Below are 19,355 nucleotides of genomic sequence, written 5' to 3'. Positions count from 1 at the left end.
TTAGATTCAATGCGTCGTCAATTATTTAGTAAAAAATACATGTTTCCTCATTTTTATTTCACTGCGGACTTCTAAAAAGGAATATTAGAATTTGTACCTAGTTCTTATTCTGACAACATAATTAGCCCATACCGGCATTTTGAAACGACTATCTATCATCGTTTATGCAGGTTACATAATACATAGTACCTACCTACCTACTACAGTGGTACTTACTACATAATTATGTAGTACCACTGTAGTAGACATAATTTATCTATCTATTGTCTATGTATTATGTAGAAAGAAATAAAACATATGTATAACAATCTGAGAATTCAACATGTGTAAGTAGTTATTCATAGTGTTAATCAAAACAATATACCTACTTAGCAAACAGCAATCAAAATATTTTCTTTTACATTTCACAATATAAAATTCGCTGAATCGTTGTCTTAAAAAATATAAAAGGTATTATTGTGACATGGGAATTCTATCGAATCGATAATCAAAAATTGCATTTTTAATGAAAAAACGGGCAACTTTTTTACACAGCCTCGAAGCAAAAGATAACCGAGTTGCGATCATGAAATAAATATATTTTTGGTATCTTCTCTATGATTTTAATCTTCCTTGTCTTAGCATTACGAAGACCTTTATATTCAAGTTTCAACGAAGAAATCTAAGAAATTTATTTTTAACCTCTCCTGATAATAATTTACATGTTTATGACATAAGGTCATAGTTCAAAAAAATAATTGTAGCTATTAAAATCTTGAGAATACTGTCTACTCTGTGGGTTCAGCCAATCTATGGTGATAAGAGGTATAGGGTACGCATGCGTAAAGTCTGCCTCGGGCAGGCGACGAGCAAAAGCGGCAGAGCACGGTCACGCTTGCGTGTGTCGCCATCGATCCGAGTAGCTTCGCGTTGATACCCGTCGGCCGCCGTCGCGGCGATCCGCCTCGCCATGCAACCCCCGCCGAGAAAGGTAAGCCCACCGTTGTTAAGTTCACGGCTACGACAATGACTGCCCTCAAGATCGCGACTCCCTCACAGGATTTAGCGCACCACCTACACCTACTAACTGGTCTCGTTTCTTGGCATCTACGATGAAAGATTACTAGCACACATCCAGTTTTTGGACCCTGTTTAACAATCAATTATGTAACATGAAAAGGAATTCCATTGTGTATTAACTATAGAAATAATGTTTTATGTTTCAATGAGATCGTTGCGATGCATGATTGAATAATTTGCACATCCTTTAGTTTAATAATGGAAGCATTTGAGAAGGTAGCATCATGTCCATATTCGTGCTTACTTACTATTTGCAGTTTTTATGTATATAAAACCCATTCAGCACTACAACAATACTAAGTATAATATAATGAAGCGTAAACTTTTAATTTAAAAAATATTCTTATTCACGACAAGTTTGTATTTAAATATTTCGTTTGTTTTTATGTCTATTCACGAAAACTGAACTAAGTTTATGTTAACACTATGAAATTTATTATAATATTAATACAGTAATAATTCTTTAGGTTTTCAAAATTGTGAATAGTAATAAATAAATTTTAATAAATTCTGGAAAAGTAATAAGAATTAATATGTAAACATTTTTTCATTGCAAAACATTACAGTACCTACACACTGAAAATTAAAATGAAGTTATTCGTAATTGACTAAGTAGATATATTTTATGTTTATAAGTTTTGACCGAAGGAAAACTAAGTTAATTCGAATTTTTGTTTTAAATAGGACAATCTGTTTTTATTTAATCCCTTAATAATTATAATAGACATATTGCAATTTTATCGCTCTTCAACATTGAGCTATTATTACTAATAGTATCTCAATGCTCTTCAATATGCGTATTTCGTAGCCTTTAATCTTAAAAAAAGTCTATTTAATTTTTTGGGGATCAATTTATATTATTATTTAAAATTATTATTTAACAGTCTAATAGGATTTACAAAGGAATCTTATCTCCTGGGTAAAAATTCACTTGAAAAAATAAAATGTAAAGAAATAAATAAATGCAATTTATAATTTAAAAGTTTGAGAATTCACAACAAATCGCTACTTAATACAAAATTGATATTGTTTAAAATAAATAAACAAAACTATTATTTAAAAAGCCTTATAAGTTAAGAGTTGCATTATTATTAAGTGAATCAACCTTTTCAAAACAAGGTCGAGCTTATTATAAATACCTATACAACACCGCTCTTTTACTCCACCTTTGTTAATGTTTTGGAAGTGCATCTTATTTTTTTTCGCTTTTTGTAGCAGATTTTTCACCGCCTTGACTTATTTTGTATCGTTCTTTTTTAATTTTAAAGTTGACTTTTTATTTTTATAGTTTACTTGCAGTTCAAGGGTCATTCATTGTCTCAGAACATTTGGTTTGCTGTTTCATTTTCGTTATATTGTATCTACTTAACATTTTAATACAGCGGAACAATCACATACAAGAGTTTAAATGAGAAGCGCATAATACCTACTTACCTATTAAAATAGCGAAATTGAAATCATATTAGGTATATAAGTACAACTTAATTAATTATAGCGAATCTAAGCTGAGACTCAGAAAAGACTGTTGCGGGCTGTACATTGTACAACGTACCTACATGTCTTTTTATTTTTTACAAAACCAAAGGATCAAAGTTGTTTTTTCTGTAGGATCAATATAGGTAATTAGTTATGATAAACACAGGTACTGTGATTATCATAAACATACTGTGTTTATCATAACACAAGTACTTAGGTATAAAAATAAGGTTTATTTTAAATCTTTTTTTTCAGCTGTATTGAAAAAATGTAAAAAAATTATTGTTAAACAATATAAAATTGACTTACCTTAATAGGTAAGTCAATTTGCTTTGCTCAAAATGATCGTAATCGATCATTTTGAGCAAAGCAAATAATAAGATTAGTGAATTCTTAAACACATATGGAAACAATTGTTTAATTTCATTTCAATTGTTTAATCCTTTTAGTAACTGGCTACATTGTCCTCAGAGTAACTACACGAAGTTTCTGAAAAATTTGCACTCTGAACAAATCGCGAAACTACACGCTAAGAACCAACATGAGTGTGATTTGCTTGAAGATCTCCGCACCTACACCATCAAGCGCTCGGCAATTGAAAAATCATATTCCGAGGTAAGTAATTAAAACGAACAGCAGTCATACATACATTATACATGATATATGTATATGATTATAATAAATGATTTTAAAGATATAAACAAGTCCTACACGGTATACTTTCGTGACCGTAGAACATATCTACGAACGGCGTAGCACACTTTATCTCTCAAATTTTTACTATAATATGTCGGAAAGAAATAACAGAATCATATTACGGAAAAAATAGATGTTAAATTCAAAACATTTACTTATTCCTTCGAAGATTCAGTACTGTTATTTATATATGTATTTAATGCAAAATAAAATTTATAATAAAAACATCACATTATATCATTTCCATCACAATACTTTTTCATGCACTATTTTCATTTGCCTTCCACAATTACAAGACGCAAAATGAAAAATCATATTAGGTACTTACTTGTTATTGAATCTTGAACATAATACACTATTGAAATTGAAAGTGGGAATATTATATTATTCGTATATGGATTCGCTGTAAAGCTCGTAGCGCTTCTACGAATTCATTTTCTCCATACTTATTGGATATCTATCAATGGATTTATGTTTTCTTTATCAAAGTAAATACAACAAAATATTATATTTATTATTCTATCACGAATAATTTATAAAAATTATTCGTGTGTGCAATCAAACAATTCAGATTTCAGACAATTCAAGACAATGCAGTCCTAATCTTAAACCTAAAATAAAAAATAATTATAAAGCTCAAAATTCTAGCTCTTCATTATATTATGTATTAAAATATATTACACAGAAGATATTACAACATTGCTTGTAATGTTTCATTCCTAGGCTCTATTGAAAATATCTTCTGCATACCTGAACAAGAAGATACCTAATATACCTGATATTAAGGTGGATGGAGCTGAAGAAAAATGGTAAGTATTTTCTTTATAATACAGCTAATAAGATTTGTCACGAGGTGATTTTTTCTAGCGATGTTGTTTACTATTTTACCTGCACTGCCACGGGCCATTTTCCGCTTTTATTGCAGCTATAATCCTGGTATAAACTATTTGCACATTTTCAAAGATAGAGATGGGTACCTAATGCTCATAAGTTAATCTGGGTTATATCAATGATAACAATGTGAAAAAGTTCTTCATTCCGTGCATTAAAAGTGTACGAAAGGTTGAAAGGAACATCTAATTACATTCTTTCATGGAGCGATACTTAACTACACGATGGGCTGAGTAGATAGCTATAGAAATAATATTCGAAAAACATAACATTCACTGAGGATGAAATTTACCTTACATATTCTATTCTAATAGATCAAGAGCCCACGACGGCCAGACTTTCCTTTCTTTCGGAAAGTTGAAAGTTTCTCTGTATATGTCTCCGATACAGATAAGAACGACCAGCGACTATCAAGTTTGGGTTTTGGTTACTTTGGCAGGAAACAGGTAGTGAAGGTGTATAAAATAGTACCTAACTTTCATTATAGTTTAAAAGCTAAATTTTATATATGTTACTTGGGGACCTATAAAAAGACATTACCTTAAGAGCCAGACAGTTTTCATGGTTCTTACATCTAGCCAGACACATTTAAAAAATAACTAACATATCATCAAATTCACATAACTACCTAAAAGCGTAACAAATATGAAATAACCCACTAAAACATTAGTTAACTATAATTATTAAAAAAAATAAAAGTATAATATATAATTAATAAAGTTATTACTTATCTTTTACGGGGGTTTATGTTGATGAAATTTCACGTATCTCGATGACACAATAAAAAAGTCATCGGGATACGTGAAATTCCATCAACATAAGTTTAAGTAAAAGATAAGTAATAACTTTATTACTTATATATTATACTTTTATTTTTTTTAATAATTATAGTTAACTAATGTTTTAGTGGGTTATTTCATATTTGTTACGCTTTTAGGTAGTTATGTGAATTTGATGATATGTTAGTTATTTTTTAAATGTGTCTGGCTAGTTGTAAGAACCATGAAAACTGTCTGGCTCTTAAGGTAATGTCTTTCTATAGGTCCCCAAGTAACATATATAAAATTTAGCTTTTAAACTATAATGAAAGTTAGGTACAATTTTATACACCCTTACTACCTGTTTCCTGCCAAAGTAACCACAACCCAGACTTGATAGTCGCTGGTCGTTCTTATCTGTATCGGAGACATATACAGAGAAACTTTCAACTTTCCGAAAGAAAGGAAAGTCTGGCCGTCGTGGGCTCTTATATTATAAGTATTATGAATGCTTCTTTTTTCAACCTGTCTTGGCAATCGGTAGATCTTTAAGAGTCTTTATGTACAAACAAATGACGTATGTTTTAATTTTTTGCGCATTGTATAATTAAGATTAATAGGTACCGTCAAATGTGGCTACTTGACCTTTACTTGGCAACTTGACCACACCTTCCGTTTAACAACAAAATATCAAATTTTGTAGAATTGAAAGCAAATTGACCTAACGTATCGATGTTGGTAGGTTTTTAAAATATTAATTGGCAACATATTTTAATTTTAAAGCGGTAACGCTGTTGGTTCTCGCAATATAACGTATCGAAGTGTGACTGTGACTAAGGATCTTTTGCCGGTGTCAGTATTATTATGTTTGTAGAGCTTAAACTGCACATCTCAGGTGAGTACAGTTTTGATATGTTGTGTAATAAACCCTAGAGATTGATTTTACAGTGGGAACTATCCAATTTTAGGCTCATCTGTCGAAATATTTGCTTGGGCATTGATGCCTCAGGTTAGGTCAAGTTGCCATTGACCGCTGCGTGGCAACTTGACCGACGCCTAGGGTTGACACAAAAAATAACGTGACTGCATTTTTTCCTTTTTTTATCTGTTTCGAGTTTTGCATAGTAAAATCAATAAATTTGCTGCAAATTTCGGACAATCCAGATACTTACACTCTCTTTGATGACAACGATTTAGCATATTTCTAATGAAAAATAAATGTTTCCTTACCTATTAATAAATACCTATAAGTATTAAGTAATATACATATACATATGTATTAAATTTAGTTTAATAAATAAATAGTTCATTAAAATTTGTGTCTTGTTTGTGACAACCCTATCCGACATGTAATGCTTTGTATGAAATCATTACAAATCCCGTGGCAACTTGACCAGGTAGCCAGAGCCTAACAGTTTATTGTAAAGCTTCGGGCTGCAATATTTAAAAAATCGAAGAATTAAAAAGTAATAGCAACTTAGCCTAAAACAAGAATGTTAAGCATCTACCTATGAAAACTGATGTGCAAGGTCAAGATACCACATCAGTGTCAACTTGACCTGTATTACGTTTATTTGTAAATAATGTCAGATTCAATATATTTTAAAGAAATACCTAGTAAAAGTGAATGATGAAATCATTCATGACATGAACAAATCATAAAATGTTAATAAAAGTTTAATATAAATAAGTTAGCTAAGAAAAAGTAAAAAAATGTGGTCAAGTAGCCACATTTGACCGGTACCTATTTACATTGGTACGAAAGAAAATGTATAAAACTTTTGAGTATGGCTAATTGAGTAGCAAGCAAAATGCATGCATGATCGCGTGGGCGAGCGTGGTCCGACGTGTCATCTGTCATGGAACGCAACGTTGACTTGTTTGCGTACGTATCCGATCTAAAACCATTCACTCGAAGTAATCGTGTTCAACAGTCTATCGCATCCCTCTTGAAGTGTAAATTTAGCTTGGGCAAAGATTGTTTTTCCATTAAATATAGGTATTTGTAATTACATATAATAAATTCCTAGGTACGAACTATATGAACTCAGAACAGTATCGCATCTCGAAAGTAGAGACTAGTTATCGTGAAATAATCCTAGAGAACATATTTTGATCTAGCCGAAAATAGATTTCCATTAAATAAATTCCCCAAACAACTTCTGTGCATTAGTGTCAGTGTGGTTGCAAATTTCGTAGCGGATAGGTATATTATTTATGTACCTACGTGAAGGTGTGATCATCCGAAAAAGATATGCGGTGTGGAGACTATTTTTTTAAAGCAAATACTAAAAGAAGCTGGAGTTAAGTCTAGGGAAGAAACTTATAGCTACCTAACATTATATAGGTATTTAAGTTATGTACATAGTTCGAGATACCTATTCATTTCAAGTGTTTTTCAATTCTACTTATAACTGAAATTTCGTATTATCGTAAACAATGAAAGATTTAATAAAGAAGCTACAGTGATTTCCATTACATTTCTGTCTTCCAAGTTCCAAGCATACAAAACAATGGCCAACAGCAACTATAGCCATAAGCCAATGCGGTGGCTTGATGAATACGATCCATACAAATAGTTTATAAATCTTTGTTACTTACAGAACCTACGTCCGGTATTTAATGGATATATTTCTACAATTTTCAATAAAAACGTTTTACTTTTCTTCCAAAATGCTTAGCCATTTAAAAATAAACATAACGTTGATATTGAACTACGTCTGAAAAAATTTCATAAAGGTGAAAGGGGGAAAGCTTCCTGTTGAACTAAGCAAATACCAAGAGCCAAAAGTCTACCTGACAGCGGGTCTATATCTAATACTTTAGTCCAAATAGTCAAATACCTTCCCCAAACAAATAGAGCCAGCGGAGTGTGATGTCATTTCGATCTACACAAATAATTTCGAGCTGCTATTACTCGTATCTTTCTTGGTTTTTGCTTTTTATTTATACTAAACAACAAATGTGACAGAGATGAGAACACTGTGAGAACCTAAGTACTACAATCGTAAATACTATAGTTTTTCTGATAAATGATAATAAGCTTTATAATCATAGTAATTCTGTGACCTGTACTTAGTTTTATTTTTTTCGCATCTTCAAATACTTACTCATAGGTAAACTAATATCTGATAATCTGAAGTAGGTCATACATCCTGCCACATCGTAATATCCTGGATTCGTTATTTAATATTCGATAAAATCGCTATCACTTCAATTTTTTGTTACGTATCATCTTTGTATCATATTGTCACTATTTCAATTTTTTTTAGAAATCATCTAAAAAGGAAGTTTCACAAGTGTATTTTGTATCTATCTAGTACTTTGGGAGTCAGACTTAAAACATTAGGGGATTATTTTACACGTACAATAACGTAACGGCACCAGTCTTGTACAGATTAAGGAAAAAATTGAAGTTTTTTGCAAATTTCTCGTAGGTTTTTTAACTTTATTGGATATTGTTTAGTTATACCTTTAGTTCTATGTTAGTTTAACGTAACCAATGTTAGAAAAAAGATTACAATGCATAAATAATGAAGTTATTTATAAATTAAAAAACCACTTTTTTGCACCAGTGTTGGACAGTGAAAAATCTAATGATGGACACCCAATTTTGGACAACATCCAGTTATGAACACCCATTTATGGACTGTACCTAATGTAGTTTCTCCAGTTATTTACACTTGGAGAAGACTTATAGTTATCAATAGAATCTTGAAAATGATGATTGGAATACAATAAATCGGGGATGTATTTATAAAAAATAGTACTTATTAATTATTTTGCGTACTTATAATATTTAAAACAGTCTTAATTTCCATTTTCTAGGCAAAAATTGGACAAATGCATTGTTAAATACGAGTCATGTCCGTTAAGAAACACCAATATGGTTTTTTTCTCAATAAGTCAGGGATGAAAAATATAACTAAAAAAGTACTGCCATTCCATCCAATTTGGGAATTCTTCTTCTTCGTCATATATCACTCTAGGGGGATAGATGTTACCCACTTCACGATGTTCCGCCATATCTCTCTGTTTCCTGGCATTCCGCTACACTTGTGAAGTGAATCGCCAATCTGAATCCGCCAGCAGCCTTAATCTGATCGGTCCATCGATATGGATTCCAAATTGTAGCACGAGGCAAAAAGCTTTTTTTAAACTGTTGTCAAGATGGTGTGGATGAAATTTAAGCGTGTGTGCTATATGGTGGTGGAATTTAGCAGCAGACAACGATCCAAACAGTTCATCAGAGAACTCTCTATGATAGATGCGTTACAATACGCATAAGTATGCGACTTCTCTACGCAGTGATAGAGAATGAAGCCGAGAACGAGTCGCACAGCACATAATGACCCATTGTTCTAAAATATATTCTTTATGTTTAGATAGATATTATGTTGTTGGACCCATTAGTGTAATTTTAACAAAAAATATCAATGTCCATTATAGGAACCAAAGCAAATCCAGTCATGGACAATTGTTGTACAATATTGGAACCCTTTGTTTGAAATGGTCGTGATAGGTATATTATTAATCAGAAAGAAAAGACAATACAGAAAAGCGCATGTAATTAATACCTTTAAAAAAAGTTTATTTTCGACATATGTCCATAAATGGATATATCCATAGAATTAAATCCAGTTATGGACACTGATGAATTTTATTTAAACAACATAACCTATCATGATACTAAATCGTGTAATATTTCGTACACTTAACTACTATAAATAAAAGTAATATCAAATTTTGCTGACATTTATACAAAAATTCTTATAACCAAAATTGTGTCCTCACTTCCTTAAGGATTTTCTTAGTAAAAACGAATTTCTTCGAAACGGGTCGCAGCAACTAAACATAATGTTCTGCCATCTTCAAACATTTTGGCCGAATAAGATGAAATGTCGTATTTTGATAGCTTATGAACCAAACTTTTATTTTAAGTATTGCCAAATTATATAACGTTAATTTTGGTCTTAATATTTAAATTTAATATTTATTTTGTCCATTACTGGATGCTTGTCCACGACTGGTGCCGTTACCTTACCTACCTAATCTCAATTACATATTTATTTTCCGTGTTTAGGTTTTTTTGATATTAATACGTTAGCTACATAGTTACATGTTTGGAATATATTATGAAGTAGGTACCTATAGATTTCTCTCTAAAATCACGGAAAACGGTTTCTGTTATGTAAAATTCTTAAAATCGATACCTACTTTATATTTTATGATTATTAAAATGCTAGGAACATGTGGAATGTGTGGCGAACTGTTTTGGAAGAAAACGAGAAGTTAGCTCGGGCCCGCCTCGCCGCAGTCGAGGTTTTTCAACAGCAAATCGCCGACGAAGCTAAAGTTTTACGGCAGCATAAGATGAATGTTGCTAAGAAGGTAAGAGTAGGTTTCAGCTCTGAAACTTTTTGATTATTTATTTTATTTATTACATTTATTTCAAGTAACAGACAATAAATTGTACAGACAGCAGAGTGTACAGATTAAATGACCTTTCTTAATTAATTGAGGATTGATAGTTATTATGATAAAGTGTTTTTTAAAGTTGATACGCAAATACTTATGTACAAAATTCATAAATTATTTAGGTACATCAGCATAGGAAAGTAAAAAAATTAAAGAATATCTACCCACTCATGTCATCCACCTTATGATCTTACCTCAAATTAGAATTATGTAGGTTTCGTGGCCTTGTTATCCTACAGGCTACAGCTTAATGTATTGTAAAAAAGTTATTAAATGTCACGGTTCAATCCAGGTGAATTTCGTGGAAATCTAACTTGGAATGGAATATTTATAACCTCGGCTTGAATAATTAATTATTATAATTCTATCAATAGTTAATAATGTCTCCGTTTAATTAAATTAAAACTTTTACAACTGAAATAGATGCAACTCTACGGTCTACCGCGTCGGAAAAGTTAGGACTTACCGTTGGTTTTATTTATGAACTTTGTTGCATTGCTATAAATGGCACGACCTTTCCATTATTAAATTGGAGTTGAAGATTCCTATTTTAGGTAATGTCAATCACAGAGCTATTATAAACAATTAATAATAATGGAGTTTCCATTAGCTTGATAACTTAATTTTCATTAAACATAAGTAGATAATATAAATAGCAAACTTTGATATTTTGAATAGGAGGATAGTAGATTTACTACCGCAAAATGTAATAATTTTCGTTATAAATGCCTATCATTACAAATAAAGTTCGTTGTAGTTGCTAATTAATGGCCTACCAACTATTTTAGACACGCCAATAGAGAACGATTCTCATTAAATTTGTATCTATCTTGAAACATGTCTGAAAGTTTTCATTGCACAATTAAAATAATCATCAACATCTGTCATCGCAAAATTACAGCGAACACAAAAGTTTTGCCACGTTTTACATTTCGCTAATTCAAATATATAATTCATGGTTGATAGAGCACAGACTTATTGGCTCAAGCTCACAAAGAACTTCAACTCACTGTTCTGGACGTGGACAAAAACAAAAAGCTGTATTTTGATGAGGAACACACAGCTCATGACGTGAGGGACAAAGCTAAAGACATCGAGGAAAAGTAAGTGTTAAAATATAAAGTCAATCAGAGATGATTTTATACTTACATTTTTTTTAATTAGATTCAATGTTAATGTTTATAATGATCTTGTTTTAACGTCGCAAATATTCATGCGTCTAAACAATTTTAGGCTGAAAAAGAAAAAGGGATCTTTCTTTCAATCAATAACATCGTTGCAAAAGAACAGCGCCAAAGTCTCTTCTCGGCGGGATCAGCTTGAGGAAAAATCAACGGGCGCTAGGAATGACTATCTGTTGAGCATTGCTGCAGCCAACGCTCATCAGGTTATTTACTTTTCTTATTTAGATACCCATTTGAAACGGCCGCATTGATTATTTTGTGCAAAGAACTTCTATAATAAATTAAAGTACATTAACCGTTGCCATTCTTCATAGAGAAAGAAAGAGTAATCATACCATATCTTTGTTTATTTAACATATTAACTCAAATATCGGGCATTGTAGTTATGAAGTTTGTTTTAGAATAATTCAAACAGTTGTCCATTGTTAAGAACATTGAAATTATACGAATGACTTATAAACGGTTCAAAAAGCGCATGGTTACGAATTAACAGTGTACTTCAGAATTTATAAATTAACTACAACGTCCGTCTCATCATTCGTAGACTGTTGAAAAATAATACCATACCCTGAAAGTTTATCGTTTTCAGCACTTATATCAGACGCTAGCTCTTAAAAGTTGCAAGCACTGTTGCGGAATTAAATTGAGAATGTTATTAAATTCTATTCAGTTTTAGATACAATATGACATAAAAAGTAAAGCGCTATCTTCCATATTATATGAATATCAAGATATTTTTTCCTAGAACCGTTACTTTTTGGTGGAACTGCAATCATGCATGCAAAGCATGGAAGCTGCCGTATATGAGAAGGTATCTGAGTTTCTGACCTTAATGGGTCGAACAGAGTTGCTTACGTGCTCCGCCACTCAACATTCTTTCGGAAAAATTCGGGATCAAGCACAACAACTCACCAGGGAGTACAATTTGCAATGTCTTTATTTGTACTATCCAGTTTTGAAACAACATATTCAGGTGAATTTCAATACTAATTGATCTATTCTGAAATTTATGACGGCCGAATAAAACTATTGTTTGCAAGATTAGTGTCTACCGTATTTGTGTAATTTATTATCATTCTGATGCGAAGTTAAATGCTTTTATCAGATTACATTTTCATTAAATACTTACTTGATTGTTCTAATAGTAGTCTACAAATTTTCACATAACTTGTTGAATATTTAATATTTAGACATTTGATTTTGTAGTATGATTTTGAACCCTGTGACAATGATCCTATTGATACGGTTACAATGGAGCATGAAACTGTTGCACAAACTTTGGCTCAAGAAGCTCGTCGTTGGGCTACTAGAGTAGTCCGAGAGACAGCTCTCGTAAGGGATGCTACCAGAAAATTACATTTGTATCAAGCTATGAGAGATGCTGGTCAAAAGGTTGGTAATAAATAATATTTCTAAAACAACATTAAAAATTATGAAATCGAACATATTACGTATTAATTTTGATACAATTTTAAGGTTGATCCGAATGACCCAAATGGTCCAGAGTTAGATGTCCGAATGGACGAACTTCGCACAAACATAAGACGCTCAGAAACATCTAAAGCTAAATACGAGGCTAGATTAGAGTGTCTCCGAACTGGAGGAGCTCCTGTCGATGAATGGCTGAAAGAAGTCGATTTGTTAGCTGTTCAAGAAACATTGCCGCGAAGCAGCAGTCTAGTCAGCGTCAGAACCGATGCTTCTGGTGCAGCTGTAAGTTATAAATAGTTACTTGCAATTTTTTCTCCTATTCCTGAAATATATTTTATTTCAATTTTTACTTTTGTTGTAATTATTTGATTAATGGATTTTTGTAGGACCAACCCAGTTCGGATTCATTTTACGATAGTGACAATACCGAAGGTGAAGCTGCCACAACTTCAGCTGTCGCTACTACGTCTGGACATCAACGAACCACTTCTGGTTCCCAACATGAAGATGAACATGAGGACGATGAAGACGGTAAAATAAGTTACATAATTAGGATCATTAGCAAGTATCTTTTAATAAATTATATCTGTTTGCAGCGGAATTGGAAGAAGATCGTATGCGCATAGAACAGCTTACCGTCGGCTGGGAAGATCCCACACAAGTGAACTGGGGTGAATCGGAGCCTGAAACAACGGCACCTCCAGCTGAGACTATTGAGCCACCAGCACCTCCGCTTTATAAATGCACCGCTTTGTATTCATACACGGTAGGTATCATAATGGATAATAGAATTGGAAATAATTATTTATCGAATATTTAATGAGTAAATCATTTACTTGTTTTTATAGGCGCAAAATCCAGATGAATTATCTATCATTGAAAATGAGCAATTGGAAGTCGTTGGAGAAGGTGATGGTGACGGTTGGCTTCGTGCTCGTAACTATCGTGGCGAAGAGGGCTACGTGCCACACAACTATTTGGATATTGACAGGGAACAGGTAAGGCGATAACAATTACAAATCCTCGACATGTTTCCTTTTAATAAATTAACTGTAAATTGTTCCTTTTCAACTTTGTATATTTTCAGGCTTCAAGCGCTCCAGGTTTGGTAACACAGATATCTTTCTCATCTGTTGACTACACGGTAGAAGGTGAAGATGCTGACGTAGTGCAATCCCCAGATCAAATATCTGTTATTTCAGCACCGGTCGCCAAGCCTGAAGAACAAAAAGTTGAACAGCATCAAAAACCCGCTCAAGCTAAGGAAGTATCGCTACCAACTCTCGGTTATTGCTTTGCACTTTATGACTATGATGCCGAAGCCTCAGATGAACTCAATCTTGAAGAAGGACAGGTACACTTATTGTAAATTCAAAAATAGTGTTTGTATTATTTTAATATACCTAAATCATAATTATACTTTATTTGTTTTAGATTATCCGTATCGTCTCTCGAGATGCACACGGTGTTGATGATGGATGGTGGCGCGGGGAAGTTAGCGGCGTTATAGGAAATTTCCCATCTTTGATAGTCGAGGAATGTGATGAAGTAATGTTTATTTTTGTTGCATCATTATCGTTAATTTTATTCTTAAAAGTGGATGAAGATATAATTTTGTAATTTGGATACACTTCTAGAATGGAGAACCATTGAGTGGTGCGGATGAGGACTGGACTCCGCCGGATTCAGCTCCACCAGTGTTCGCTTCTCCTCCTGGATCCCCAGGTGGTGGCTTTAATGATGACCGTAAGCGTTCAAGATTTTTTAACTTTACTTTCTTCTATTTTATTCTTGCACTAGTCTCTCGTACTTTGACAACTTTTTCCTTGGTTCTTTTCCTTCTAAAGACTTAATTGAATACGTTTTGAATTGTCCATGTACGAGTGACAAATTATGTCGGTGTCTTGCAGCGCAGTATTGTATATTTCTGTATTGTATCGTACAATCATAGTGGCAACACATTGTGCCGTATCTCACGCCATAGATAGCTTCTTGGCTGATTGGGTAATTGGTTGTGGTTTTTATTCCCAATTGGCATGATGTGTTTTAAATAATGGCACGTTTAAAGATTCTCGATAGATTTCGGTAGGACAATCGGCGCTACAAATCACAGGTCCATTCGTAATCGCTGTAATTGCATGATATTCGTAATTTGCACGAAATTATTACATAGAAATAACTGTCATATTTAATATGCAATTACGCAAATAGAAAAGAACAGATTTACATTGTTTGATCAAATATTATACATAGGTTAGTTACCGGACAACGCGCTTTAGAATTATGAAGACTATATTATTATATCCTTATTTTCCTTTCTTTTGCTATTTCTTACCTTCTACACTTGCTCCAACAACTACTTTTAATTAAAACTACTATATGCATAAAGGATCAAGAAATTAATTGCTTATCAATTTACGAAACGACACAACACACAAATGGCTAAGTTTGTTGCATCGTCACCGCTTATCTATACCTTTTGTCAATAATATATTTATGACAAAAATAGAACAAGTTAGAGAAATGGATGTGCCTGTAATCCGTATAAAAATGGCACTGAACTCATATGAAATTCATACTTACTACGAAAGTAACCATGGAAACAGCTTGCTGAAACATTTGCCCTTCTTGGACGCTGCTAGAGGTCGAGAATGAAAACAACAATGTAAAAAGTGCTGCGCCTCCTGCTGACCCACCGCCACCGCCACCAGCAGGCATGGGCGACTCTATGGACAGTCAACCAGATTTCAGCTTTAATCTAGAACTAAGTAGGAATCAGCACGATCAGTATGACACACAATTTTCGCCTCAACAAGGTGGCGCTCCTGCTATAATCGGTAAGTAATGCGAACAAATAATTTTACATTCGTTTACATGATTGGTGATTCCAAAATCCTCTAAATGACAAATAAAAATTAATAACAACTTGCAATTTTTCGATCGATTAATAAGGTAAAATGAGCTTGGTTTACTTATTAAATAATAAAGGAAAACCTTGTGTATTGTGAAATATACTGAAAAATAATATAATATACCCTATATCTGAAAAATAAAATAGATATTTTGAGCGCTAATATTCCAACGCTACAATTTGAAGAAACCCATTGTTATTGTATGGGGCAATTTATCCTGACGTTAGGCAGTTTCTGCTATTATGACTTATAGGATGAAAATATGCAATAAGCGCCAATAGATAAATGGACAATTATCGTGTCAATACTAGAATTCTTTCTAAAATTGTGAATATGTCGTTTAACAAGTCGTTTATTATGCTAATGTTTTCGTAGCTGTGCTCTACAGCAATTATACGCAATTTATAATTTGTGTCTTTAGTAGAGTATGGAGTTCTCATAATATCCTGATTTCGATGGTTTATATTTTTTAATAATTGTTCATGCTATAATAAACTATGTTGTGTTAATTTCCCACATTTTTTCCATGCTTCAGTCGATGAGGTTCTGGGTGAAAATATTGAAGACGAGGTTTGACTTTATGTTTCAAAAATAATATTTAAATACAATAATGATGATAATGTGGTGTGCTTCGTGCCGCTATCACAATGCTTTTTGTTTGCTTCTGTGTTTATATTTTGTAATTATCTACTGACGTGCTATAAATATGTTAAGTACTTATATGCCAAAAAATGCAAACATAAATGACAATACATGGACCTACCATGGAACAATGTCTATTCTTTCATACAACTTTATTTTAATATACATATATTATTGTCGTTTATGTGTGTCTAAATGGTATCTTATATTTTGTGTGCTAATTATCTATAATTAATAAGAGTATTAAGTATATACCTCCAGCTATGTTGACATATATTGTAACTAGTTCTATTAAATATATATATTGAGTAGGTTTGACGAACACTGTAGTTACAAATTGTCTATCAACGATATGTGTAATAGAATATTAGGTATATATAATAATAATTAGTAGCTTAAAGTAAAAGTAGATAGACATTCATCTCATCACAAGCATGTTGCCTAAATAAAAGCATGGTGTGTTGGATGTAGAAACAAATAATAGCTCTACAGTTTAATTAGTGAATTTAACAGAATCGGAATGACAAATGTTTTACCAAAAGAATATTCTTAATCATCTTCTGGAGTAAAAAGTTGCCCTCTGAACTTGTAACAACGCTACAGCAAGGATATATATGCGAGTAAAAGTCCCTACCTAACGGGTATACATAATATCTTTATAGGAAATAAGAATGATTAAAAGTTGTTTTGATACTAGGAAGAGGAGATACCCCCCGCCCCGCAGTCGAAACCGCCGCCGCCAAAAGTTGAACTACCCACCGAAGATTGCGGCCTGGGCGTGGCACAAATAGTAATCACTGCCGCCACCCCTATGGTAGAGGAGCCCGACCAACCATTCCCCCCTACGGAGCCGGAGCCGGAGCAGCCGGAGCAACAGCCTGAGGAACCCGAACGCCCGGAAGAGAACGACGACGAAGAATCCTCCCTCTCCGAACAGACCGCCGTGTGCTTGCGGGAAACTGACGAAGGCCACGCCGACTCTGCTCCGCACCCCGCCTCGAGCTCAACGGCGTCCGAAGGCGAATCGACCGGCGCTTCCGTGGCCTCCGGACCCCCGACCGCTCCCCAATCCCCGCCCTCAGCGCCCCGCGCCGGCCGCGCCTCCATTCCCGACGAGTTGGAGCCCGCGCAACTGGCGAGGCTCACTGATCTCAAAGAATCTAATGCTTAACTTAATGAACGCTACTTTAATGATATTCAGAACTTTGTAATACGTTTTCTACGCGTTTTCGTGAACGCAACGTCTACGCAATCGCTGTAGACGATCGGACACTATCCGCAGGCGACGACGTTGACTGATATTTATTGACATCTAAATTTATACTAATTGCTATGTTTACTGTACAAACAGACTGCTTCTGATCGTCTACGCAATAAGACCGTTTCTCACGTTAATATTTTACACAGTACCGAATGAAATTAGTAAATTACCTATACGTTCACTTACGCACTGAGACGCATTTACCCTGCGTCAGTCCACAATAATAATACCTAGGCCTAACTTTGTCTGACTTCGTGTTATTTGAGACTCATACATAGATAAACATAGTTTAGTACATAATTAGGTAATGGCGTTAGTAGCATTCGGTACGTTATATTTCAATATGATTTTCCGATTGAATTCAATTCTAAGTATTAAGCCGGCTACTCACGTACCCACCGCAGGGGCAATATTGGAACAATCTCAGTTGGTCGGAGGTCGGAGCAATTTCAGTTGTTCTCTAAATTTCCCCTGCTTGCCTATAAACATCACAATTAAGGAGCCAATTAAGGGTGCAATTCCAATATTGCCCCTGCTGCAGGTACGTAGGTACGGTCTCAATGGTTATATTGCTTAACGTTATTTTTTGGCAGATTGCGAAAGTCTAATTAGTTAATGAATAATAAAATATTCTAATGATTACAAGTATTTTAACTTTATGAAAATCCGCCTTTCATTATTTATGAGTATTTAAAATATCATCTATCAATTGAGATGTATACCTACCTACCTTTAAAATTAAATACTTAAAAAAGTATAATTAACAGTTTGATGCAGGATAAATTCCAAAGGGTTTCACCCGATTTCCCGATTGACAAATAATCACCCGATTTGACAAATAAATATTATAGTCAATAGTATCTGACCAGAACCTGAAGCCTTAGACCACTTTTAAATTTTATATTTAATTCCTACAATTCATATTAGAGAAACCTGTTCATGTTGACTATAAAAAATAATTACTATAAGAATTTCTATAAGGCTCTAAACAGCTTTAAACTTGCATTTTTGACGGAGTGGGAAGCGGTCGTGATATGTAGAGATGTGTATATACTTAGTTAATAAAATTATATAATATGTATTTAACTACTTTATAACTAGTTAAATTTTGCTGTAACACAATTTAGACCCTTGATTAGTATTACGAGTAGGAAAAATACATGTTGGTCGTAATGTTTTGTTTGGATATCTAACAATGTTGGTAAATCGATAACAGTATTAAAGTATATGTTGAGTCATTTTAAGATATTCGTTTAAAATGTTTATGTATATTTTTTATTATTTTAGTGATTAAGTTAGAAATAGAAAAATATGTTCGAATTTATTTACAAAATAGCCCAATTAACACAATCGTTTAATTTGTCGTTAGTTTTCATATTGTAATAAATGTACGATAAACGACGACGAATATGACCACCTACGATTTGAATTGATATTACTACTTATAAAATGTATAAAATTTTTATTGAATAAAGCGTTCGCACTTACGCCCGATGTTAGGTAATAATTAATCCTAATGCAAAATTCGCAACAATAGATTATCATGCATAGAAATCCATTATCTGAG

General features: G+C 33.2%; 1 protein-coding gene across 1 annotated transcript; it reads left to right on the top strand.

Annotated features, from left to right (window-relative positions):
* Positions 1-841: 841 nt before the first annotated feature.
* Positions 842-18,530, top strand: nwk (FCH and double SH3 domains nervous wreck). The gene is made up of 18 exons (XM_090102362.1): positions 842-970; positions 3,007-3,150; positions 3,955-4,040; positions 10,127-10,271; positions 11,325-11,461; positions 11,592-11,745; positions 12,288-12,515; positions 12,749-12,934; positions 13,019-13,255; positions 13,360-13,504; positions 13,570-13,739; positions 13,822-13,971; positions 14,061-14,327; positions 14,408-14,521; positions 14,611-14,719; positions 15,616-15,810; positions 16,421-16,455; positions 17,225-18,530. Exons 1-18 carry the CDS (start codon positions 950-952, stop codon positions 17,696-17,698), a joined length of 2,997 nt encoding a protein of 998 aa, XP_089958488.1. The 5' UTR covers positions 842-949; the 3' UTR covers positions 17,699-18,530.
* Positions 18,531-19,355: the final 825 nt, after the last annotated feature.

The sequence above is a fragment of the Colias eurytheme genome, chromosome 1, assembly GCF_061535395.1.
Source record: "Colias eurytheme isolate Ceu_HAF_F1 chromosome 1, ilColEury1 Martin Lab GWU primary, whole genome shotgun sequence".
Taxonomy (NCBI): Eukaryota; Metazoa; Arthropoda; class Insecta; order Lepidoptera; family Pieridae; genus Colias; species Colias eurytheme.
Note: the sequence above shows the minus strand (reverse complement) of the source record. Positions and strands in the feature narration are given on the sequence as shown.

What these genes read in the sequence shown, in the direction of transcription:
- nwk (XM_090102362.1), top strand. Translation starts at nt 950, where the DNA reads ATGCAACCCCCGCCGAGAAAG. An exon ending in TCAATCTTGAAGAAGGACAG is followed by an intron (nt 14,328 to 14,407) that starts GTACACTTATTG and finishes TATTTGTTTTAG; the next exon opens with ATTATCCGTATCGTCTCTCG. An exon ending in TGGTGGCTTTAATGATGACC is followed by an intron (nt 14,720 to 15,615) that starts GTAAGCGTTCAA and finishes GGACGCTGCTAG; the next exon opens with AGGTCGAGAATGAAAACAAC.